Source organism: Ranitomeya variabilis, chromosome 2 (assembly GCF_051348905.1).
Source record: "Ranitomeya variabilis isolate aRanVar5 chromosome 2, aRanVar5.hap1, whole genome shotgun sequence".
NCBI lineage: Eukaryota > Metazoa > Chordata > Amphibia > Anura > Dendrobatidae > Ranitomeya > Ranitomeya variabilis.
Window position 1 is genome coordinate 1,115,493,681 of NC_135233.1, and position 23,624 is coordinate 1,115,517,304.

Consider the following 23,624-nt stretch of genomic DNA (forward strand, 5'->3'; position numbering starts at 1 on the left):
TCACACTTGGGTGCCTCTCAGGCGCTGGTTTGGTAGTTGTAGCCCCTCAGGGTTGAGGCCACTCTGGGTCCGATTTGGTGGGCGGGGTCACTCAGGGTCCAATTTGGTGGGTGGGGTCACTCTGGGACCAATTTGGTGGGCAGAGCCACTCTGGGTCCGATTTGGTGGGCGGGGTCACTCTGGGTCCGATTTGGTGGGCGGGGTCACTCTGGGTCCAATTTAGTGGGCGGAGCCACTCTGGGTCCGATTTGGAGGGCGGGGCACCTCATGGGCCGATTTGGTGGGAGGGGTCACTCAGGGTCCGATTTGGTGGATGGGGTCACTCAGGGTCCAATTTGGTGGATGGGGTCACTCGGTCCGATTTGGTGGGTGGGGTCACTCTGGGTCCGATTTGGTGGGCGGGGTACCTCAGGGACCGATTTGGTGGGAAGGGTCACTCTGGGTCCGATTTTGTGGGCTGGGTCACTCTGGGTCCGATTTTGTGGGCGGGGTCACTCTGGGTCCGATTTTGTGGGCGGGGCCACTCTGGGTCCGATTTGGTGGGCTGGGCCCCTCAGGGGCCGATTTGCTGGGCGGGGTCCCTCAGGGGCCGATTTGCTGGGCGGGGCCACTCTGGCCGATTTGGTGGGCGGGGTCACTCTGGGTCCGATTTGGTGGGCGGGGCCCCTTGGGCCAATTTGGTGGGCGGGGCCACTCTGGGTCCGATTTGGTGGGCGGGGTTCCTCAGGGGCCGATTTGGTGGGCGGAGCCCCTCAGGGGCCGATTTGGTGGGCGCGGCCCCTCAGGGGTCGATTTGGTGGGCGGGCCCCCTTGGGCCGATTTGGTGGGCGAGGCCCCTCAGGGGCCGATTTGGTGGGCGGGGCCTCTCAGGGGCCGATTTGGTGGGCGGGGCCCCTCAGGGGCCGCTTTGGTGGGCGGCGCCCCTCAGGGGCCGATTTGGTGGGCGGGGCCACTCTGGGTCCGATTTGGTGGGTGGGGCCACTCTGGGTCCGATTTGGTGGGCGGGGCCACTCTGGGTCCGATTTGGTGGGCGGGGCCCCTCTGGGGCCGATTTGGTGGGCGGGGCCCCTCTGGGGCCGATTTGGTGGGCGGGGCCCCTCAGGGGCCGATTTGGTGGGCGGGGCCACTCTGGGTCTGATGTTGGTGGGCGGGGCACCTCAGGGTCCAATTTGGTGGGCTGAGCGCCTCAGGGTCCGATTTGGTGGGCGGGTCACTTTAAGAGCTGATATTATCTGCCAAAACTGTGTCTTGGTGTAGTCATGTACAGTTCGTAGGCGTTGGCATAGTAACTGGGTCTGACTGCGCATATCAATGAGCTAATCAGCCAGGTGGCAGTTGGCATTTATTTTGAAATTGCCTCAGAAATCAGGCCATTATACCCTATGAGGAAATTTCCCTATTGAAATGCATTGAGCAATGCTTTCCAATGGGGGGAAAACAATTTTCAAACGCAAATTGCGCCAAAACTACAAATCCGATCGACACGAAAAATACTTAGCACACCTCTCGTGGACGCTGGCTTCGAAATGACACATCACTGGAGTCTGTGCGTTTAGCGGTTCGGGCCGCATTAATTGCAGAAAAAAGCCTAATAATAATAATAATAACTAGATGGGTATTTCCTGAAGGAACTACAGATAGTGCTTTGGAATGGTGCCCGGGCTGCCCCTGCAAGACTTTCACACTTGGGTGCCCCTCAGATGCTGGTTTGGTAGTTGTAGCCCCTCAGGGTTGAGGATTTGGTGGGCGGGGCCACTCTGGGTCCGATTTGGTGGGTGGAGCCACTCAGGGTCCGATTTGGTGGGCTGGGTCACTCTGGGTCCGATTTGGTGGCCCGGGTCACTCTGGGTCCGATTTGGTGGTCCGGGTCACTCTGGGTCCGATTTGGTGGCCCGGGTCACTCTGGGTCCGACTTGGTGGCCCGGGTCACTCTGGGTCCGACTTGGTGGCCCGGGTCACTCTGGGTCCGACTTGGTGGCCCGGGTCACTCTGGGTCCGACTTGGTGGCCCGGGTCACTCTGGGTCCGACTTGGTGGCCCGGGTCACTCTGGGTCCGACTTGGTGGCCCGGGTCACTCTGGGTCCGACTTGGTGGCCCGGGTCACTCTGGGTCCGACTTGGTGGCCCGGGTCACTCTGGGTCCGACTTGGTGGCCCGGGTCACTCTGGGTCCGACTTGGTGGCCCGGGTCACTCTGGGTCCGATTTGGTGGGCCGGGTCACTCTGGGTCCGATTTGGTGGGCCGGGTCACTCTGGGTCCGATTTGGTGGGCCGGGTCACTCTGGGTCCGATTTGGTGGGCAGGGGGCACTTACTTTTGCACACGGGGCCGGGGCGCACTTACTTTTGCACACGGGGCCGGGGCGCACTTACTTTTGCACACGGGTCCGGGGGGGCACTTACTTTTCACACACGGGGCCGTGGGGGCACTTACTTTTCACACACGGGGCCGGGGGCGCACTTACTTTTCACACACGGGGCCGGGGGCGCACTTACTTTTCACACACGGGGCCGGGGCGCACTTACTTTCGCACACGGGGCCGGGGGCGCACTTACTTTTCGCACACGGGGCCGGGGGCGCACTTACTTTTCGCACACGGGGCCGGGGGCGCACTTACTTTTCACACACGGGGCCGGGGGCGCACTTACTTTTCACACACGGGGCCGGGGGCGCACTTACTTTTCACACACGGGGCCGGGGCGCACTTACTTTCGCACACGGGGCCGGGGGCGCACTTACTTTTCACACACGGGGCCGGGGGCGCACTTACTTTTCACACACGGGGCCGGGGGCGCACTTACTTTTCACACACGGGGCCGGGGGCGCACTTACTTTTCACACACGGGGCCGGGGGCGCACTTACTTTTGCACACGGGGCCGGGGGGCACTTACTTTTCACATACGCTGCGCTGTATGCTGCGGGGCTCTGCGCTGTATGCTGCGGGGCTCTGCGCTGTATGCTGCGCGGCTCTGCGCTGTATGCTGCGCGGCTCTGCGCTGTATGCTGCGCGGCTCTGCGCTGTATACTGCGCGGCTCTGCGCTGTATACTGCGCGGCTCTGCGCTGTATACTGCGGGGCTCTGCGCTGTATGCTGCGGGGCTCTGCGCTGTATGCTGCGCGGCTCTGCGCTGTATGCTGCGGGGCTCTGCGCTGTATGCTGCGGGGCTCTGCGCTGTATGCTGCGGGGCTCTGAGCTGTATGCTGCGGGGCTCTGCGCTGTATGCTGCGGGGCTCTGCGCTGTATGCTGCGGGGCTCTGCGCTGTATGCTGCGGGGCTCTGCGCTGTATGCTGCGGGGCTCTGCGCTGTATGCTGCGGGGCTCTGCGCTGTATGCTGCGGGGCTCTGCGCTGTATGCTGCGGGGCTCTGCGCTGTATGCTGCGGGGCTCTGCGCTGTATGCTGCGGGGCTCTGCGCTGTATGCTGCGGGGCTCTGCGCTGTATGCTGCGGGGCTCTGCGCTGTATGCTGCGGGGCTCTGCGCTGTATGCTGCGGGGCTCTGCGCTGTATGCTGCGGGGCTCTGCGCTGTATGCTGCGGGGCTCTGCGCTGTATGCTGCGGGGCTCTGCGCTGTATGCTGCGGGGCTCTGCGCTGTATGCTGCGGGGCTCTGCGCTGTATGCTGCGGGGCTCTGCGCTGTATGCTGCGGGGCTCTGCGCTGTATGCTGCGGGGCTCTGCGCTGTATGCTGCGGGGCTCTGCGCTGTATGCTGCGGGGCTCTGCGCTGTATGCTGCGGGGCTCTGCGCTGTATGCTGCGGGGCTCTGCGCTGTATGCTGCGGGGCTCTGCGCTGTATGCTGCGGGGCTCTGCGCTGTATGCTGCGGGGCTCTGCGCTGTATGCTGCGGGGCTCTGCGCTGTATGCTGCGGGGCTCTGCGCTGTATGCTGCGGGGCTCTGCGCTGTATGCTGCGGGGCTCTGCGCTGTATGCTGCGGGGCTCTGCGCTGTATGCTGCGGGGCTCTGCGCTGTATGCTGCGGGGCTCTGCGCTGTATGCTGCGGGGCTCTGCGCTGTATGCTGCGGGGCTCTGCGCTGTATGCTGCGGGGCTCTGCGCTGTATGCTGCGGGGCTCTGCGCTGTATGCTGCGGGGCTCTGCGCTGTATGCTGCGGGGCTCTGCGCTGTATGCTGCGGGGCTCTGCGCTGTATGCTGCGGGGCTCTGCGCTGTATGCTGCGGGGCTCTGCGCTGTATGCTGCGGGGCTCTGCGCTGTATGCTGCGGGGCTCTGCGCTGTATGCTGCGGGGCTCTGCGCTGTATGCTGCGGGGCTCTGCGCTGTATGCTGCGGGGCTCTGCGCTGTATGCTGCGGGGCTCTGCGCTGTATGCTGCGGGGCTCTGCGCTGTATGCTGCGGGGCTCTGCGCTGTATGCTGCGGGGCTCTGCGCTGTATGCTGCGGGGCTCTGCGCTGTATGCTGCGGGGCTCTGCGCTGTATGCTGCGGGGCTCTGCGCTGTATGCTGCGGGGCTCTGCGCTGTATGCTGCGGGGCTCTGCGCTGTATGCTGCGGGGCTCTGCGCTGTATGCTGCGGGGCTCTGCGCTGTATGCTGCGGGGCTCTGCGCTGTATGCTGCGGGGCTCTGCGCTGTATGCTGCGGGGCTCTGCGCTGTATGCTGCGGGGCTCTGCGCTGTATGCTGCGGGGCTCTGCGCTGTATGCTGCGGGGCTCTGCGCTGTATGCTGCGGGGCTCTGCGCTGTATGCTGCGGGGCTCTGCGCTGTATGCTGCGGGGCTCTGCGCTGTATGCTGCGGGGCTCTGCGCTGTATGCTGCGGGGCTCTGCGCTGTATGCTGCGGGGCTCTGCGCTGTATGCTGCGGGGCTCTGCGCTGTATGCTGCGGGGCTCTGCGCTGTATGCTGCGGGGCTCTGCGCTGTATGCTGCGGGGCTCTGCGCTGTATGCTGCGGGGCTCTGCGCTGTATGCTGCGGGGCTCTGCGCTGTATGCTGCGGGGCTCTGCGCTGTATGCTGCGGGGCTCTGCGCTGTATGCTGCGGGGCTCTGCGCTGTATGCTGCGGGGCTCTGCGCTGTATGCTGCGGGGCTCTGCGCTGTATGCTGCGGGGCTCTGCGCTGTATGCTGCGGGGCTCTGCGCTGTATGCTGCGGGGCTCTGCGCTGTATGCTGCGGGGCTCTGCGCTGTATGCTGCGGGGCTCTGCGCTGTATGCTGCGGGGCTCTGCGCTGTATGCTGCGGGGCTCTGCGCTGTATGCTGCGGGGCTCTGCGCTGTATGCTGCGGGGCTCTGCGCTGTATGCTGCGGGGCTCTGCGCTGTATGCTGCGGGGCTCTGCGCTGTATGCTGCGGGGCTCTGCGCTGTATGCTGCGGGGCTCTGCGCTGTATGCTGCGGGGCTCCGCGCTGTATGCTGCGGGGCTCCCCGCTGTATGCTGCGGGGCTCCGCGCTGTATGCTGCGCGGCTCCGCGCTGTATGCTGCGCGGCTCTGCGCTGTATACTGTAATAATAATAAGACTACAGATAGTGCTTTGAAATTGTGCTGTGCTGTCACTTTAAGAGCTGATATTATCTGACAAAACTGTGACCTGGTGGAGTTGGTAGGCGTTGGCATAGTAACTGTGTCTGACTGCGCATATCAATGAGCTAATCAGCCAGGTGGCATTTGGCAGTTAAGTTATTTTTAGAAATTGCCTCAGAAACCAGGCCATTTTAAACGTATAGGAAAATTTCCCTATTGAAATGCATTGAAACAATGCTTTCCAATGAGGGGGAAACAATTTTCAAATGCAAATTGCGCCAAAACTACAAATCTGATCGACATGAAAAATACTTAGCACACCTCTCGTGGACGCTGGCTTCGAAATGACACCTCACTGGAGTCTGTGCGTTTTACGGTTTGGGCCGCATTAATTGCGGAAAAAAGCCTAATAATAATAACTAGATGGGCATTTCCTGAAGGAAATACATGGTGCTTGAACAGCGCTGCCAGCTTTACAGCAGCACTTTTCACACACGGGACCAGGGGGGCCACTTACTTTTCCACACCCGGGACCGGGGCGCACTTACTTTTGCACACGGGGCCGGGGGCGCACTTACTTTTGCACACGGGGCCGGGGGCGCACTTACTTTTGCACACGGGGCCGGGGGCGCACTTACTTTTGCACACGGGGCCGGGGGCGCACTTACTTTTGCACACGGGGCCGGGGGCGCACTTACTTTTGCACACGGGGCCGGGGGCGCACTTACTTTTGCACACGGGGCCGGGGGCGCACTTACTTTTGCACACGGGGCCAGGGGCGCACTTACTTTTGCACACGGGGCCGGGGGCGCACTTACTTTTGCACACGGGGCCGGGGGCGCACTTACTTTTCATACACGGGGCCAGGGGGCACTTACTTTTCACACACGGGGCCGGAGGGGCACTTACTTTTCACACACGGGGCCGGGGGGCACTTACTTTTCACACACGGGGCGGGGGGGGGGGCACTTACTTTTCACACACGGGACGAGACGGTGTCATAGTCACTTTATTCTGATGTTTGACTTTGATAAATGATCATGTCCTAAAATGGACACCGTACATTTGCATAGCTGCCATCTTTGGAAGGTCAAGTTGGGGTAATGGAAAGTTCGCCATTATTTCCTATGGGAAATTTTTTTTAAAAAATGCGATTTAAATAAAATCTACATATCGGATCGACTATAAAAGTCATAGCACACCTGTCCCCACCGAGGCCTTCGAAACGCCGCCTGAACGGGTCTCTGCGCCGAGCGGTTCGGGCCGCATTAATTGCGGAAAACGCGGAGAAGAAGAATAATAATAATAAGAAGAAAATATAAAAAATCGGATTACAATATGTTGCTTGAACCTAGGAGGTTCAAGCACCATAATAAGAAGAATAAGAAGTTATCCACGATGGAATAACAGTATAGCGCTTTGTTCCAAAGCACTATAATAAGAAGAAGTTATCCACGGTCGGATTACAATATAGTGCTTTGTTCCAAAGCACTATAACTAGATGGGTATTTCCTGAAGGAACTACAGATAGTGCTTTGGAATGGTGCCCGGGCTGCCCCTGCAAGACTTTCACACTTGGGTGCCCCTCAGGCAGTCCGATTTGGTGGGTTGGGTCAATCTGTGTCTGATTTTGTGGGCGGGGTAAATCTAGGTCCGATTCGGTGGGCGGGGTCACTCGGTCCGATTCGGTGGGCGGGGTCAATCTGGGTCTGATTTTGTGGGCGGGGTAAATCTAGGTCCGATTTGGTGGGCGGAGCCACTCTGGGTCCGATTTGGTGGGCGGGGCACCTCAGGGACCGATTTGGTGGGTGGGGTCACTCAGGGTCCGATTTGGTGGGCTGGGCACCTCAGGGTCCGATTTGGTGGGCTGGGCACCTCAGGGTCCGATTTGGTAGGCGGGGTCACTCTGGGTCCGATTTGGTGGGCGAGGTCACGCTGGGTCCGATTTGGTGGGCGGGGTCACTCTGGGTCCGATTTGGTGGGCGCGGTCACTCTGGGTCCGATTTGGTGGGCGGGGTCACTCTGGGTCCAATTTGGTGGGCGGGGCCCCTGGGGGTCCGATTTGGTGGGCAGGGCCCCTGGGGGTCCGATTTGGTGGGCGGGACCCCTCTGGGTCCGATTTGGTGGGCAGGGCCCCTCTGGGTCCGATTTGGTGGGCGGGGCCCCTGGGGGTCCGATTTGGTGGGCAGGGCCCCTGGGGGTCCGATTTGGTGGGTGGGGCCCCTGGGGGTCCGATTTGGTGTGCGGGGCCCCGCGGGATCCGATTTGGTGGGCGGGGCCCCTGGGGGTCCGATTTGACGAGCGGGGCCCCTGGGGGTCCGATTTGGCGGGCGGGGCCCCTCGGGGTCCGATTTGACGGGCGGGGCCCCTCGGGGTCCGATTTGGTGGGCGGGGCCCCTCGAGGTCCGATTTGGTGGGCGGAGCCCCTCGGGGTCCGAATTGGTGGGTGGGGCCACTCGGTGTCCGAATTGGTGGGTGGGGCCACTCGGTGTCTGAATTGGTGGGTGGGGCCACTCGGTGTCCGATTTGGTGGGCGGGGCCCCTCGGGGTCCGATTTGGTGGGCGGGGCCCCTCGGGGTCCGATTTGGTGGGCGGGGCCACTCTGGGGCCGATTTGGTGGGCGGGGCCACTCTGGGGCCGATTTGGTGGGCGGGGCCACTCTGGGGCCGATTTGGTGGGCGGGGCCACTCTGGGGCCGATTTGGTGGGCGGGTCACCTCAGGGTCCGATTTGGTGGGCGGGGCCCCTCAGGGGCCGATTTGGTGGGGCCCCTCAGGGGCCGATTTGGTGGGCGGGGTCACTCTGGGGCCGATTTGGTGGGCGGAGCCACTCTGGGTCCGATTTGGTGGGCGGGGTCACTCTGGGTCCGATTTGGTGGGCGGGGTCACTTTAAGAGCTGATATTATCTGACAAAAGTGTGTCCTGTGGGGTCATGTACAGTTCGTAGGCGTTGGCATAGTAACTGTGTCTGACTGCGCATATCAATGAGCTAATCAGCCAGGTGGCAGTTGGCAGTTATTTTTAGAAATTGCGTCAGAAATCAGGCCCATTATAAACGTATGGGAAAATTTCCCTATTGAAATGCATTGAGACACTTTTTTTCAAACGCAAATTGCGCCAAAACTACAAATCCGATCGACACGAAAAATACTTAGCACACCTCTTGGACGCTGGCTTCGAAATGACACCTCACTGGAGTCTGTGAGTTTAGCGGTTCGGGCCGCATTACGTGCGGACTGAATAATAAGAAGAATAAGAAGTTATCCACGATCGGATTACAATTTAGTGCTTTGTTCCAAAGCACTATAATGAATCCTAGAAAACAAGTCATAGTTCCCCCATGGGATCTCAATGTGGTGCTCCAAGGTCTGACAGGTCCACCCTTTGAACCACTATCTTCCTGTTCTCCACAAAATCTGGCCTACAAAACTGTGTTTTTGGTAGCCATTACTTCGGCTAGAAGGATTTAGTCCATGAGCCAAGAACCAAATTTGACGATATCGGTACCAAGCGGAGTGACTAATTCTCTTTGGTATTTTTAGGTAGATGCATGTCTGTAGTTTATTTTTTGATATGATAGCCCTTACATATACGTAGCTTATTAACCCCTTCAGCCCTAGGCCTATTTGTACCCAAGTGCCTAAGCCAATCTGACCTGTGCCACTTCATGGGCTAATAACTTTGGAACGCTTTCACCTATCCAAGCCATTCTGAGATTGTTTTCTCGTGACATATTGTACTTCACGTCAGTGCTAAATGGGAGTCAATATATTTTACCTTTCTATATAAAAAAATGCTAAATATTCGGAAATTTTGGAAAAATCGGCAATTTTTTAACTTTGAAATTCTCTGCTTTTTACAAAAATACTGATACCCCCCATAATAGTTATTAATTTACACTCCCCACATGTTTACTTCATATTGGCATCATTTTGAAAATGAAACCTTATTGTTTTACGACGTAATAGGGCTTATAGTTTTATGCGCAATTTTTCACATTTACAGCAAAACCCACTTTTCAAAGGACCAAGTCACTTCTGAAGTCACTTTAAGGGGCTTACATAACAGAAACCACCCATAAATTACCCCATTTTGCAAACTACACCCCTCAAGCTGTTCAAAAGAAAAGAAGCATAACTCTGACAGAATTAATGCTACCGATATACAATGTTGGGCAGCGGGGAGAGCCACCCAGGATTGAGACTTCGAATGTTAACACTACCAAGGAGGTCCAGGATTCAAAAACCAAAAACCATATCTGGCTTCTGGCTAGAATGTCAGACCATGAGGATCAGACCACCAGCAGTTGGACTGGGTTCAACATAAAAATCCGCAGCGACATTGTAGTGGCCCAGGACACTGTAAGCTACCTGCCCACTATCAATGCTCCTGCAACAGCCATGTCCACTGTGAATGAAGTCTTGGAGCAAACACATGCCATCATGCAGACCCTGAAGCTTAACAGAATTGTGTGTGTGTTTGATCAAGCACTCTATGCCAAAGCTGCCGAGGTTATCTGGAAACAGGAGAAGTTCAAGAACATTATAATTAGAATGGGTGTCTTCCACACAATCTGTAATCTCCTCTCTATCATAGGGAACAGATTTCAGGATGCAGGCCTTAGAGATCTGTGTGTTGAATCCGGTGTAATCGCTGAAGGATCAGTGTCTGGAGTGATGGACGGCCGGAGGTACAACAGAGCAGTGAGACTACACAAGCTGGTCTATGAAGCACTTATGAGGCTTGCATGGAAAAACTTCCTTCCATGGCTAGAAGAAAACCATGCAAGGGACCTTCACCATCTGGATGAAACACTGAAGAACATCACAAACTTTCGCATCAGTGTGTCGCAGGGATCCTTCGAAAAGCTCTTGGATAATGAATCTTGCACACTTACCCTGAAGCTCTTTCAAGTTTATCTTGAGACCCTCAGAAATGAACAACTCTCAGCATTCTGGATGTCATACTTGGACATGGTCGAGACCATGCTGGCCCTGGTTCGAGCTTCAAGAGAAGGCAACTGGATGCTTCACCTAGGAGCAATCCGACAGATGATACCATGGTGTTTTGCCTATGACAAGGTCAACTATGCCCGATACCTAACCTATTACTATGCCACAATGTCTCGGCTGCCCATAGAACACCCAGAGGTCCATGAATACTTCATGCAAGGTGGCTTTTCGGTCCAGATCGGTAGCAAGAATCCTTTTGGACGAATTCCTGTGGACCAGACCATTGAAGAGACAATCAACAAAGACACCCAGACACCAGGGGGCACAAAAGGCTTCAGCCTCAAAGTTGGAGCTGTTTCCAGGTTCTACCTGACATCAGAGTACCGCAGTATGTACTTGAGGCAGCTGAGGGCCCTGGTAGGCCAACAATATACTGACTTCAGCCATTCAGACCTACAGGTGTCTAGGATTAGAAGAGATGAAGCCGATGTCCAATCTTTCGTTCAACTGCTGGAGACAGGTTGGGTGAACCCCTTCAACAAAGAGCATAATGGTGAACTTATCAGTTTGTCAACAGCGACTGTAGCACCACCAGATGTAGCCAAAGACCTTCAAGGGGCATACAGTATAGGAGAGGATGCATATCAAACATTCAAGGATGAGCGTTTGGGTACCGATAAGCCAACTACATTGTTTCATGACAAGATGACGAAGAACAAACTTAAAACGTTCTCTAACATCCAAATGAAGACACGCAGACAAGGTCTTGGTAAGGAGGTAATTTTGAAGGCTGACAGAAACCTATTTGGCCAGATGATACTTGTAGCTGAGAACAGAAAGCTACAAATGAGTGATGTCTTGACTCATCCCCTGGGTCCATTGCCATGGGCACTTGCCAATGGTGATGGGTCTATCCGCAAGACCAACAAGGCTGCCCTCGCAAGGGAGTTGGAGAGGAATGCTCGTCCTGCAGAAGTGATCCCCGAGCCCTCTGCAACCATCATTGATGGGATGAGCCTGGTTCAGAAACTGAAGGGAAACAATGCAACATTTGGCCAGCTAGCAGGCACAGCAATGAGTCGCGCTATCCATGAGGGTGCTAAGAGCAAGCGCATTGATATTGTCTTTGACGTCTACAAGGAGACATCCATCAAAGATACAGAAAGAGTCAACAGATATGAAGGCACAGGGATCCATTTCAAGAACATTCAACATGGGCACAACATCCAGCAGTGGAAAAAGCTTCTAAGTAGTTCCTCCAACAAGGCAAGTCTCATAAAGTTTCTGGTAGAAGAATGGAAGGCGAAACACCACAGGGAGAAGCTTGAGGAGAAGGAGCTGTATGTCACATGTGAGCAGCTCTGCTTTAAGATCACCAAAGAACAGTGGGAAGAGGCTGCTGACCTTAAGTCAAATCAAGAAGAAGCAGACACACGCCTCCTTCTCCATGCTCTTCATGCAGCAGAATCTGGTTACAAGTCGGTCATCATCACTTCGGAGGATACTGATGTCATGGTCCTGTGTCTGGGCATGTGCCACAAAATCCCATCCCACCTGTTCCAGAAATGCGGTACACAGAACCGGACAAGATTCCTGGATATCACCACTCTGAGCCGAACATTGGGAGGCAGCGTATGTGATTCATTGATTGGTATGCATGCATTTACAGGCTGTGACACCGTCAGTGCATTCGCTGGCCGTGGGAAGATGACGACACTCAAGCAGTTGAAGATGAACAAGACATACCAGGATGCCTTTCAGGAAGTTGGTCGTTCATGGGAAGTGTCTACCGAACTTTTTGAGAAGTTACAGGAAATCACCTGCCACATGTACCTGCCAACTACCCAAACAACTGAGGTAAACAGGCTCCGTTATCAGCTGTTCTGTGCCAGACGTGGAGTGGTAGAGTCAAGTCAACTCCCTCCTTGCCAGGACTGCCTTTTCATGCATGCACTGCGTGCAAACTACCAGGCTGCGATCTGGAGGAGAAGTCTGCAGAGCCAGCCATGGGTTGCAAACCCAACAGACTGCGGTTGGATGATAGATAACGACGGAAAGCTTGTTGTCAAGTGGATGCAAGGGGCACCAGCACCAGAAGCTATTATACAGCTACTGTCCTGCAAGTGTGTGCGGTCATGTGAACTTCCTCAGTGTACTTGCCTCAGCAATGGCCTGAAGTGCACAGACATGTGCAGATTACAGACATGCCAGAACAAGGGTACTGAAGACGAGCCAGTAGAACAACAGTCAGATTCAGAGTCCGATGTTGAAGATATTATGGAGTAACATATATATATATATATATATATATATATATATATATATATATATATATATATATATGCACATGACATGTTCAGTGTGTATTTACATAACTTGGATTAAATTTTGTTACAAATACTACATCTAGTCACTCCGGGTGGTACCGATATCGTCATATTTGGTTCTTGGCTCATGCTAAAATTCCTGTGGAACACCTAAAGGGTTAACAGTTTTTAAAAATGAGTTTTGAACAGCTTGAGGGGTGTAGTTTGCAAAATGGGGTAATTTATGGGTGGTTTCTGTTATGTAAGCCCCTTAAAGTGACTTCAGAAGTGACTTGGTCCTTTGAAAAGTGGGTTTTGCTGTAAATGTGAAAAATTGCGCATAAAACTATAAGCCCTATTACGTCGTAAAACAATAAGGTTTCATTTTCAAAATGATGCCAATATGAAGTAAACATGTGGGGAGTGTAAATTAATAACTATTATGGGGGGTATCAGTATTTTTGTAAAAAGCAGAGAATTTCAAAGTTAAAAAATTGCCGATTTTTCCAAAATTTCCGAATATTTAGCATTTTTTTATATAGAAAGGTAAAATATATTGACTCCCATTTAGCACTGACGTGAAGTACAATATGTCACGAGAAAACAATCTCAGAATGGCTTGGATAGGTGAAAGCGTTCCAAAGTTATTAGCCCATGAAGTGGCACAGGTCAGATTGGCTTAGGCACTTGGGTACAAATAGGCCTAGGGCTGAAGGGGTTAATAAGCTACGTATATGTAAGGGCTATCATATCAAAAAATAAACTACAGACATGCATCTACCTAAAAATACCAAAGAAAATTAGTCACTCCGGGTGGTACCGATATCTGGCCCGGCTCATGGACTAATTGGTGAATTACAGGCCTTGTCTATACGAGAACCTTATCTTCTAGTAAGAGATGATTCAATTGTGCTTCGTCTTGATCCTTCTTTTCTTCCGAAGGTTATCTCTGACTTTCATCGTTCCCAAGAGATTTTCCTACCGTCCTTTTGCCACAATCCAGCAAACTTGGAAGAAAGAAGATTTAGCACTTTAGATGTCCGGCGTATTCTTTTACAGTACTTGGACCAGACCCGTGCTCTCAGAATCGATCATAACCTCTTTGTCCACCTCTCAGGACAAAACAAGGGGAAAAAAGTAGCCAAAAGTACCATCACTACATGGATCAAGAAAGCTATAACGGAAGCCTACCTCGCTCAAAACAAATTGCCTCCAGTAGGGATCAAGGCCCACTCAACCAGATCTACATCAGTCTCCTGGGCAGAAAGAGCAGGCGCATCTCCGGAGCAGATTTGCAGGGCAGCAACGTGGTCTTCACTCCATACCTTCTCTAAGCATTACAGATTAGATGTATTGTCCAATAAGGACTTAGCCTTCGGCCGTAAAGTACTCCAGGCCGTTGTCCCTCCCTAGTGCCAAATTAGTTGGTATTCCTCCATATGCCGTCGTGGAAGGTGACTAGAGAAAATAGAATTATTCTTACCATTAATTCGGTTTCTAGGAACCTTCCACGACGGCACTAATTTCCCACCCGATACATATTCCTGGATTAGTTCTGGGATTCTGAAGGTAAACCAGTGCTATGGTCTCAGTTGTAAGTCACTGGAAAGTGGGAGGTCCTTTTAACCTCTGTGTTTACTGTTCCCCATTAGGGCAAAGAGACAACCTCCATATGCCGTCGTGGAAGGTTCCTAGAAACCCAATTAACGGTAAGAATAATTCTATTTTCGCCTGTAGCGCATCGCTAGCGCGTGACAGTTTCGGCACACGCTAGCGATGTGCCGTTCTTTGGTGGTGCGCCCGAGGTCCGTTCCCCGCTGTGGCAGATTGGGGATCTGCACTAGCGGGGACGTTAACGCGACCCCTAAACTCGGCCCCGAAAAAGACATTGCGTTAGCGCAATCTGCTAGCGCTAAACGGATTGCCCTAACGCAATGTGAACCTAGCCTAATTAGTCACTAGAAAGGCTGCCTGCTATGTACTGGCTATTGGGCACGCTGCAGCGAGGGCGATATAACTACTCCCACTCAGGCAGGAATGATAATTATCAACGTCGCTGCCAGTTTTCCCAAAGGCTCAGGACACCTCACTGCCACCAGCTCCTATTTCGTAATTAATAAGGGGTCCGGAGCCCACCCAATTAGTAGCGTAATTCACTGCAGAGGACGTGACAGTACGTTATAGAGCGAGGAGAAACGATGCTGGTAATTTTATAATTTTATACACTGCTCAAAACAATAAAGGGGACATTAAAATCCCACATCCTAGATATCTCTGAATGAAATATTCCAGTTGTAAATCTTTATTCACTACATAGTAGAATGTGTTCAGAACAATAAAACCTAACAATTATCAACATAAATCACAACTAATGTCCCATGGAGGTCTGGAGTTGGAATGATGCTCAAAATCAAAGTGGAAAATGAAGTTACAGGCTGATCCAACTTCAGTGGAAATGCCTCAAGACAAGGAAATGATGCTCAGTAGTGTGTGTGTGGCCTCCACGTGCCCGTATAACCTCCCTACAATGCCTGGGCATGCTCCTGATGAGGCGGCGGATGGTCTCCTGAGGGATCTCCTCCCAGACCTGGACTAAAGCATCCGCCAACTCCTGGACAGTCTGTGGTGCAGCGTGACGTTGGTGCGTGGAACGAGACATGATGTTCCAGATGTGTTCATTCGGATTCATGTCTGGGGAACGGGCGGGCCAGTCCATAGCTTCAATGCCTTCATCTTGCAGGAACTGCTGATACACTCCAGCCACATGAGGTCTGGCATTGTCCTGCATTAGGAGGAACCCAGGGCCAACCACACCAGCATATGGTCTCACAAGGGGTCTGAGGATCTCATCTCTGTACCTAATGGCAGTCAGGCTACCTCTGGCGAGCACATGGAGGGCTGTGCGGCCCTCCAAAGAAATGCCACCCCACACAATTACTAACCCACTGCCAAACCGGTCATGCTGAAGGATGTTGCAGGCAGCAGATCGCTCTCCACGGCGTCTCCAGACTGTGTGCCGTCTGTCACATGTGCTCAGTGTGAACCTACTTTCATCTGTGAAGAGCACAGGGCGCCAATGGCGAATTGGCCAATCCTGGTGTTCTGTGGCAAATGCCAAGCGTCCTGCACGGTGTTGGGCTGTGAGCACAACCCCCATCTGTGGACGTCGGGCACTCACCATCCTCATGGAGTCGGTTTCTAACCGTTTGTGCAGACACATGCACATTTGTGGCCTGCTGGAGGTCATTTTGCAGGGCTCCGGCAGTGCTTTTCCTGTTCCTCCTTGCACAAAGGCTGAGGTAGCGGTCCTGCTGCTGGGTTGTTGCCCTCCTATGGCCCCCTCCACGTCTCCTGGTGTACTGGCCTGTGTCCTGGTAGCGCCTCCAGCCTCTGGACACTATGCTGACAGACACAACAAACCACCTTGCCACAGCTCGCATTGATGTGCCATCCTGGATGAGCTGCACTACCTGAGCCACTTGTGTGGGTTGTAGCGTCCGTCTCATGCTACCACGAGTGTGAAAGCACAACCAACATTCAAAAGTGACCAAAATATCAGCCAGAAGCATTGGTACTGAGATGTGGTCTGTGGTCCCCACCTGCAGAACCACTCCTTTTATTGAGGGGGTCTTGATAATTGCCAAAAATTTCTATTTGTTGTCTATTCCATTTGCACAACAGCATGTGAAACTGATTGTCAATCAGTGTTGCTTCCTAAGTGGACAGTTTGATTTCACAGAAGTTTGATTTACTTGGAGTAAGGGTACCGTCACACCGTGCAATTTTCGTCGCTACGACGGCACGATCCGTGACGTCGCAGCGTCGTATGATTATCGCTCCAGCGTCGTAGACTGCGGTCACACTTTGCAATCACGGCGCTGGAGCGATGCCGAGGTTCGCTGGTAACCAGGGTAAACATCGGGTTACTAAGCGCAGGGCCGCGCTTAGTAACCCGATGTTTACCGTGGTTACCAGCGTAAAAGTAAAAAAAAACAAACTGTACATACTGACCATCTGATGTCCGTCAGGTCCCTTGCCGTCTGCTTCCTGCTCTGACTGAGTGCAGCCGTACAGTGAGAGCAGAGCGCAGCAGTGACGTCACCGCTGTGATCTGCTCTCACTTTCCGGCCGGCAGACAGTCAGAGCGGGAAGCAGACGGCAAGGGACCTGACGGACATCAGATGGTCAGTATGTACGGTTTTTTTTTTTTTACTTTTACGCTGGTAACCAGGGTAAACATCGGGTTACTAAGCGCGGCCCTGCGCTTAGTAACCCGATGTTTACCCTGGTTACAAGCGATCGCATCGCTGGATCGCTGTCACACACAACGATCCAGCGATGACAGTGGGAGATCCAGCGACGAAAGAAAGTTTCAAACGATGTGCTACGACGTACGATTCTCAGCAGGGTGTCTGATCGCAGTAGCGTGTCAGACACAGCGATATCGTAACGATATCGCTAGAACGTCACGAATCGTGCCGTCGTAGCGATAAAAATGCCACTGTGTGACGGTACCCTTAGATTCTGTTGTTTAAGTGTTCCCTTTATTTTTTTGAGCAGTGCATATTTTACTCCAAAAGTAGGCAGTGTTTACAAAAGTATAAAAAGATATTATAAAAGGAGACAAGTATCGTATGTACAGAAAATTACAAAATAAAAAGGGAATAAAGGAAGAAAAACATAGTTGCTTCAGTCATTTCATAGCAGACCGTGCGGGGGAGGGGCGATGCATCGCAGAGTGTTTCTCAGCTAGTTCCCTGGACAAAAGACTCCGGCCAAAATGAGGTCTCCCTGTCTTATACTTGTGCCCAAAACCAAGGCACTCCCCCTGTGCTGACCTCACTGGGTGGCTGAATACTCCCCTTTGTGAAAGATATGAAATCCTGCTATTACCCATATCTCTTAGGGTGAACCTCGTAGAAGAAAGACAAAATTATCATTATGCGCAGCATGACATGGGGGTTCATTTAAGTATAAACATGAAGTGGATACATGTCCAGCTTACAGAGAAATCCGTTCCTTGAATTTCGTTGGGTTTGGATCCTAGAGATTTCAGTGGGTCATACATCTAACGGTGGACATTCGGAATATGTAACTTTTATATCTCTATCGCCACTTGGAGACGAAGTATTCATCATGAATAACTCGCACAAACCAGAAAGCACATGGCTGCAGACAAGAGCTGAGCTCTGCTAACACATTCCTGGGGGGGTATAGGATTACACAGACAGAGTGAGAAGGAGAAAAGCTGAAGGGGGCTGTCATCACCCACAGGCATGTGTCTGCCATAGAGCTTTGCTTTTGAAACAGCAAATGCAGTGGAAAGTTCCGAAAGTGCAATTGGGATAACAAGACATTCTTCCGATCTCCTGACATCTATGGGGGGAGAGAAATGGCCAGACCCCATTTATCATCTGTGGGGGGGTGGCGAAATGGCCAGACCCCATTTCTCATCTATGGTGGGGGGAGAAATGGCCAGACCCCATTTCACATCTATAGAGGGGGAGGAGAAATGGCCAGACCCCATTTCTCATCTATGGGGGGAGTAGAAATGGCCAGACTCCATTTCTCATCTATGGGGAGAGAATTGTCCAGACCCCATTTCACATCTACAGGGGGGGGGAGTAATGGCCAGACCCCATTTCACATCTATGGGGAGGGGGTGGGGGGAGAAATGGCCAGACCCCATTTCACATCTATGGGGAGAGAATTGTGCAGACCCCATTTCACATCTACGGGGGGGGGGAGTAATGGCCAGACCCCATTTCACATCTATGGGGAGAGAAATGTCCAGACCCCATTTCACATCTACGGGGGGGGGAGTAATGGCCAGACCCCATTTCACATCTATGGGGAGAGAAATGTCCAGACCCCATTTCACGTCTATGGGGAGCGAAATGGCCAGACCCCATTTCACATCTGTGGGGGATGGGGAGAAATGGCCAGACCCCATTTCACATCTATAGGGGGGCGGGAGAAATGGCCAGACCCCATTTCACATCTATAGGGGGGGGGGGGCGGGAGAAATGGCCAGACCCCATTTCACATCTATAGAGGGGGGGAGAGAAATGGCCAGACCCCATTTCTCATCTATGGGGAGAGAATTGTCCAGACCCCATTTCACATCTATAGGGGGGGGGGAGTAATGGCCAGACCCCATTTCACATCTATGGGGAGGGGGTGGGGGGAGAAATGGCCAGACCCCATTTCACATCTATAGAGGGGGGGAGAGAAATGGCCAGACCCCATTTCTCATCTATGGGGAGAGAATTGTCCAGACCCCATTTCACATCTACGGGGGGGGGAGTAATGGCCAGACCCCATTTCACATCTATGGGGAGAGAAATGTCCAGACCCCATTTCACGTCTATGGGGAGCGAAATGGCCAGACCCCATTTCACATCTGTGGGGGATGGGGAGAAATGGCCAGACCCCATTTCACATCTATAGGGGGGCGGGAGAAATGGCCAGACCCCATTTCACATCTATAGGGGGGGGGGGGCGGGAGAAATGGCCAGACCCCATTTCACATCTATAGAGGGGGGGAGAGAAATGGCCAGACCCCATTTCTCATCTATGGGGAGAGAATTGTCCAGACCCCATTTCACATCTATAGGGGGGGGGGAGTAATGGCCAGACCCCATTTCACATCTATGGGGAGGGGGTGGGGGGAGAAATGGCCAGACCCCATTTCACATCTATAGAGGGGGGGAGAGAAATGGCCAGACCCCATTTCTCATCTATGGGGAGAGAATTGTCCAGACCCCATTTCACATCTATAGGGGGGGGGGGGGAGAAATGGCCAGACCCCATTTCTCATCTATGGAGAGAGAATTGTCCAGACCCCATTTCACATCTACGGGGGGGGGGGGGGGAGTAATGGCCAGACCCCATTTCACATCTATGGGGAGGGGGTGGGGGGAGAAATGGCCAGACCCCATTTCACATCTATGGGGAGAGAATTGTCCAGACCCCATTTCACATCTACGGGGGGGGGAGTAATGGCCAGACCCCATTTCACATCTATGGGGAGGGGGTGGGGAGAGAAATGGCCAGACCCCATTTCACGTCTATGGGGAGCTAAATGGCCAGACTCCATTTCACATCTATGGGGAGCAAAATAGCCAGACCCCATTTCACATCTATAGAGCAGGGGGGGGGGGAGATGGCCAGACCCCATTTCACGTCTATGGGGAGAGAATTGTCCAGACCCCATTTCACATCTATGGGGGGTGGGGAGAAATGGCAGACACAATTTCACATCTATAGGGGGGGGGAGGAAATGGCCAGACCCAATTTCACATCTATGTGGGGGGGGGGGGGCGAGAGAAATGGTCAGACCCCATTTCACATCTATAGAGGGGGGTAGAAATGGCCAGACCCCATTTCACATCTATAGAGCGGGGGAGAAATGGCACATCTATAGAGTGGGGGAGAAATGGCCAGACCCCATTTCACATCTATAGAGGGGGGAGAAATGGCCAGACCCCATTTCTCATCTATGGGGGGGGGGGGGGGGGGTTGGAGAAATGGCCAGACCCCATTTCACATATATAGAGGGGGGGGGGGGGGGGTAGAAATGGCCAGACCCCATTTCTCATCTATGGGGAGAGAATTGTCCAGACCCCATTTCACATCTATGGGGAGCGAAATGGCCAGACCCCATTTCACATCTATGGGGGGTGGAGAAATGGCCAGATCCCATTTTACATCTATAGAGGGGGGAGAAATGGCCAGACCCCATTTTACATCTATAGGGAGTATCAAAAGATATTATAAAAATGAGACCAGTATCGTATGTACAGACAATTACATAAATAACAGGGATTTAAGATGAAAAGAAACCTACAGTTGGTTATGTCATTTCATAGCAGACCATGCGGTGCGGGGAGGGGCGATACATCCCGATGCATCACAGAGCGTCTCTTATAGCTTACTGGGCAAAGACTGCTGCAAAATGAGGTCTCACTATCTTATACTTGTGCCCAAAACCAAGGCACTCCCCCTGTGGTGACCTCACTAGATGACTGAATACTCCCCTTTCTAGAAGATATGAAAAACCATCTCTACACATATCTCGAAGTAGGAACCTCGTATAATGACGACGAACGTATTGCATGTCCTCTCACGAGGTTAGCTTCCATTTAAGTCTCCACATGGGGTAGCTGGGTGCCCCGGTTAAGTAGTAACCAGTTTCTCTGTTTCTGCTAGGTGCTGCGCTTAGAAAACGCACTGGTGTGTAGCCCTATTGTTGCACATCCAAAATATGTAACTTCCATATCTCTCACCACCTGGGGTCGAATTATTCATCATGAATAACTTTCACACAAATCACAAAGCGCATGGCTGCAAACAAAAGAACTAGTGTTTCTGCTACCCCCCACATTCTCGAGGGAGGGGGAACAGAGTCACACACTGGAGTTTCACATTACAGCTGCATGCATGGGGAAGGGAGGAGGGAGCAGTGAAAAGAAGAGCTTTCTAGGCAGTGTGAAGAGGGGGTCTCAAAGCCCACAGCGTGTGTCTGAAAAGCCATGGAACCTTCTATGTGTATGCTCCAAATATGGCATATTTATATTATCGTGACAGTTGTAGTGCTGGAGTATGACGTGTGTATACAATGTAGTGCTGGAGTATGACGTGTGTGTGTATACGGTGTAGTGCTGGGGTATGACGTGTGTATATGGTGTAGTGTTGGAGAATGACGTGTGTGTGTGTATACAATGTAGTGCTGGAGTATGACGTGTGTCTATACGGTGTAGTGCTGGCGTATGACGTGTGTGTTTACGGTGTAGTGTTGGAGTATGACGTGTGTGTGTGTGTGTCTGTGTATATGGTGTAGTGCTGGAGTATGATGTGTGTATACGGTGTAGTGTTGGAGTATGACGTGTGTGTGTGTGTGTCTGTGTATACAATGTAGTGCTGGAGTATGATGTGTGTGTATACGGTGTAGTGCTGGAGTATGACGTGTGTATACGGTGTAGTGTTGGAGTATGATGTGTCTATACGGTGTAGTGCTGGAGTATGACGTGTGTGTGTATATGGTGTAGTGTTGGAGTATGATGTGTCTATACGGTGTAGTGCTGGAGTATGACGTGTGTCTATACGGTGTAGTGCTGGGGTATGACGTGTGTGTGTATATGGTGTAGTGTTGGAGTATGATGTGTCTATACGGTGTAGTGCTGGAGTATGACGTGTGTCTATACGGTGTAGTGCTGGGGTATGACGTGTGTATACGGTGTAGTGCTGGAGTATGACGTGTGTATACGGTGTAGTGCTGGAGTATGACGTGTGTATACGGTGTAGTGCTGGAGTATGACGTGTGTATACGGTGTAGTGTTGGAGTATGACGTGTGTATACGGTGTAGTGCTGGGGTTTGATGTGTGTGTGTCTATACGGTGTAGTGCTGGAGTATGACATGTGTATACGGTGTAGTGCTGGGGTATGATGTGTGTGTATACGGTGTAGCGCGGGGTATGGTGTGTGTGTATATGGTGTAGCGCAGGGGTGAGTGTGTGTGTACGGTGTAGCGCGGGGATATGGTGTTCGCGTTTGTACACGGTGCAGTGCGGGGTAGGACGTGTGTATACAGTAGCGTTGGGGTTTGTTGTGTGTGTATACGGTGTAGCACTGGGGTATGGTGTGTGTGTGTATGGTGTAGCGCGGGGGTATAATGTGTATACGGTGTAGCGCGGGGATATGGTGTGCGTGTTTGTACACAGTGCAGTGCAGGGTATTTCGTGTGTATACGGTGTAGCGTTGGGGTATGGTGTGTGTGTGTGTACGGTGTAGCACTGGGGTATGATGTGTGTGTGTGTGTGTACGGTGTAGTGCAGGCGGTATGTACGTGGCTGAACGCTGAGCACCTGATTCATATGATCACTTCCTGAGGCAGTGAGATTTTTCGGTTGCACGTTTTTTTGGCAATGTTACAGAGCAGAGGATCTAGTACATGGCTTATATTCCTTTCTCTTGGGTCAGATCTTCACTTTCTCTGAAAAAGTTCGAAAGTAGAAATTCTGATTGGATGGATCCAAGTTTTCTGCAAGAATTGTAGATGAGTGATGAAAGCTCCGAGACGCAGTGATTCTACAATAATGCCATATTTCTCTAATGACTATGTCCCCTCTGTGATTTCCAGCCTCTTGTTCCATCATAAAGACGCCTGCAAGGCCCAATCCCTCCACATCAACCAGATTTCTCATATTCTCACCTAAAACGCTCCTGAATGACCCCCGAGAATGGACAAAGAGATCACCAGGAGAATTATAGATTTTGCCTTGGAGATCATCTGTCAGCTCAGTGGAGAGGTAAACTCTTCTATATTTCTATTATTATCTGCTGAGTGGAGAGGTAAACTCTTCTATATTTCTATTATCTGCTGAGTGGAGAGGTAAACTCTTCTATATATCTATTATCTGCTGATTGGAGAGGTAAACTTTTCTATATATCTATTATTATCTGCTGAGTGGAGAGGTAAACTCTTCTATATTTCTATTATTATCCGCTGACTGGAGAGGTAAACTCTTCTATATATCTATTATTATCTGCTGAGTGGAGAAGTAAACTCTTCTATATATCTATTATTATCTGCTGAGTGGAGAGGTAAACTCTTCTATATATCTATTATTATCTGCTGAGTGGAGAGGTAAACTCTTCTATATTTCTATGATCTGCTGAGTGGAGAGGTAAACTCTTCTATATTTCTATTATCTGCTGAGTGGAGAGGTAAACTCTTCTATATTTCTATTATCTGCTGAGGGGAGAGGTAAACTCTTCTATATTATTATTATCTGCTGAGTGGAGAGGTAAACTCTTCTCTATTTCTATCATTATCTGCTGAGTGGAGAGGTAAACTCTTCTATATTTCTATTATTATCTGCTGAGTGGAGAGGTAAACT

General features: G+C 52.2%; 2 protein-coding genes across 2 annotated transcripts in view; both read left to right on the top strand.

Moving 5' to 3' along the window:
• Window positions 1–23,624, top strand: part of LOC143808876 (uncharacterized) — a 986,487-nt gene that overhangs the window by 596,795 nt on the left and 366,068 nt on the right.
• LOC143808896 (uncharacterized) overlaps window positions 1–23,624 on the top strand; it is a 98,916-nt gene that overhangs the window by 20,472 nt on the left and 54,820 nt on the right. Inside the window, exon 2 of one of the 2 annotated variants that reach the window (XM_077292076.1) lies at window positions 22,865–23,033. The exons of the other annotated variant lie outside the window; for it this stretch is intronic. Coding sequence (XP_077148191.1) covers window positions 22,965–23,033 — 69 coding nt within the window. The 5' untranslated portion in view covers window positions 22,865–22,964. The remainder of the gene's footprint in view (window positions 1–22,864; window positions 23,034–23,624) is intronic. 2 annotated transcript variants of the gene reach the window in all.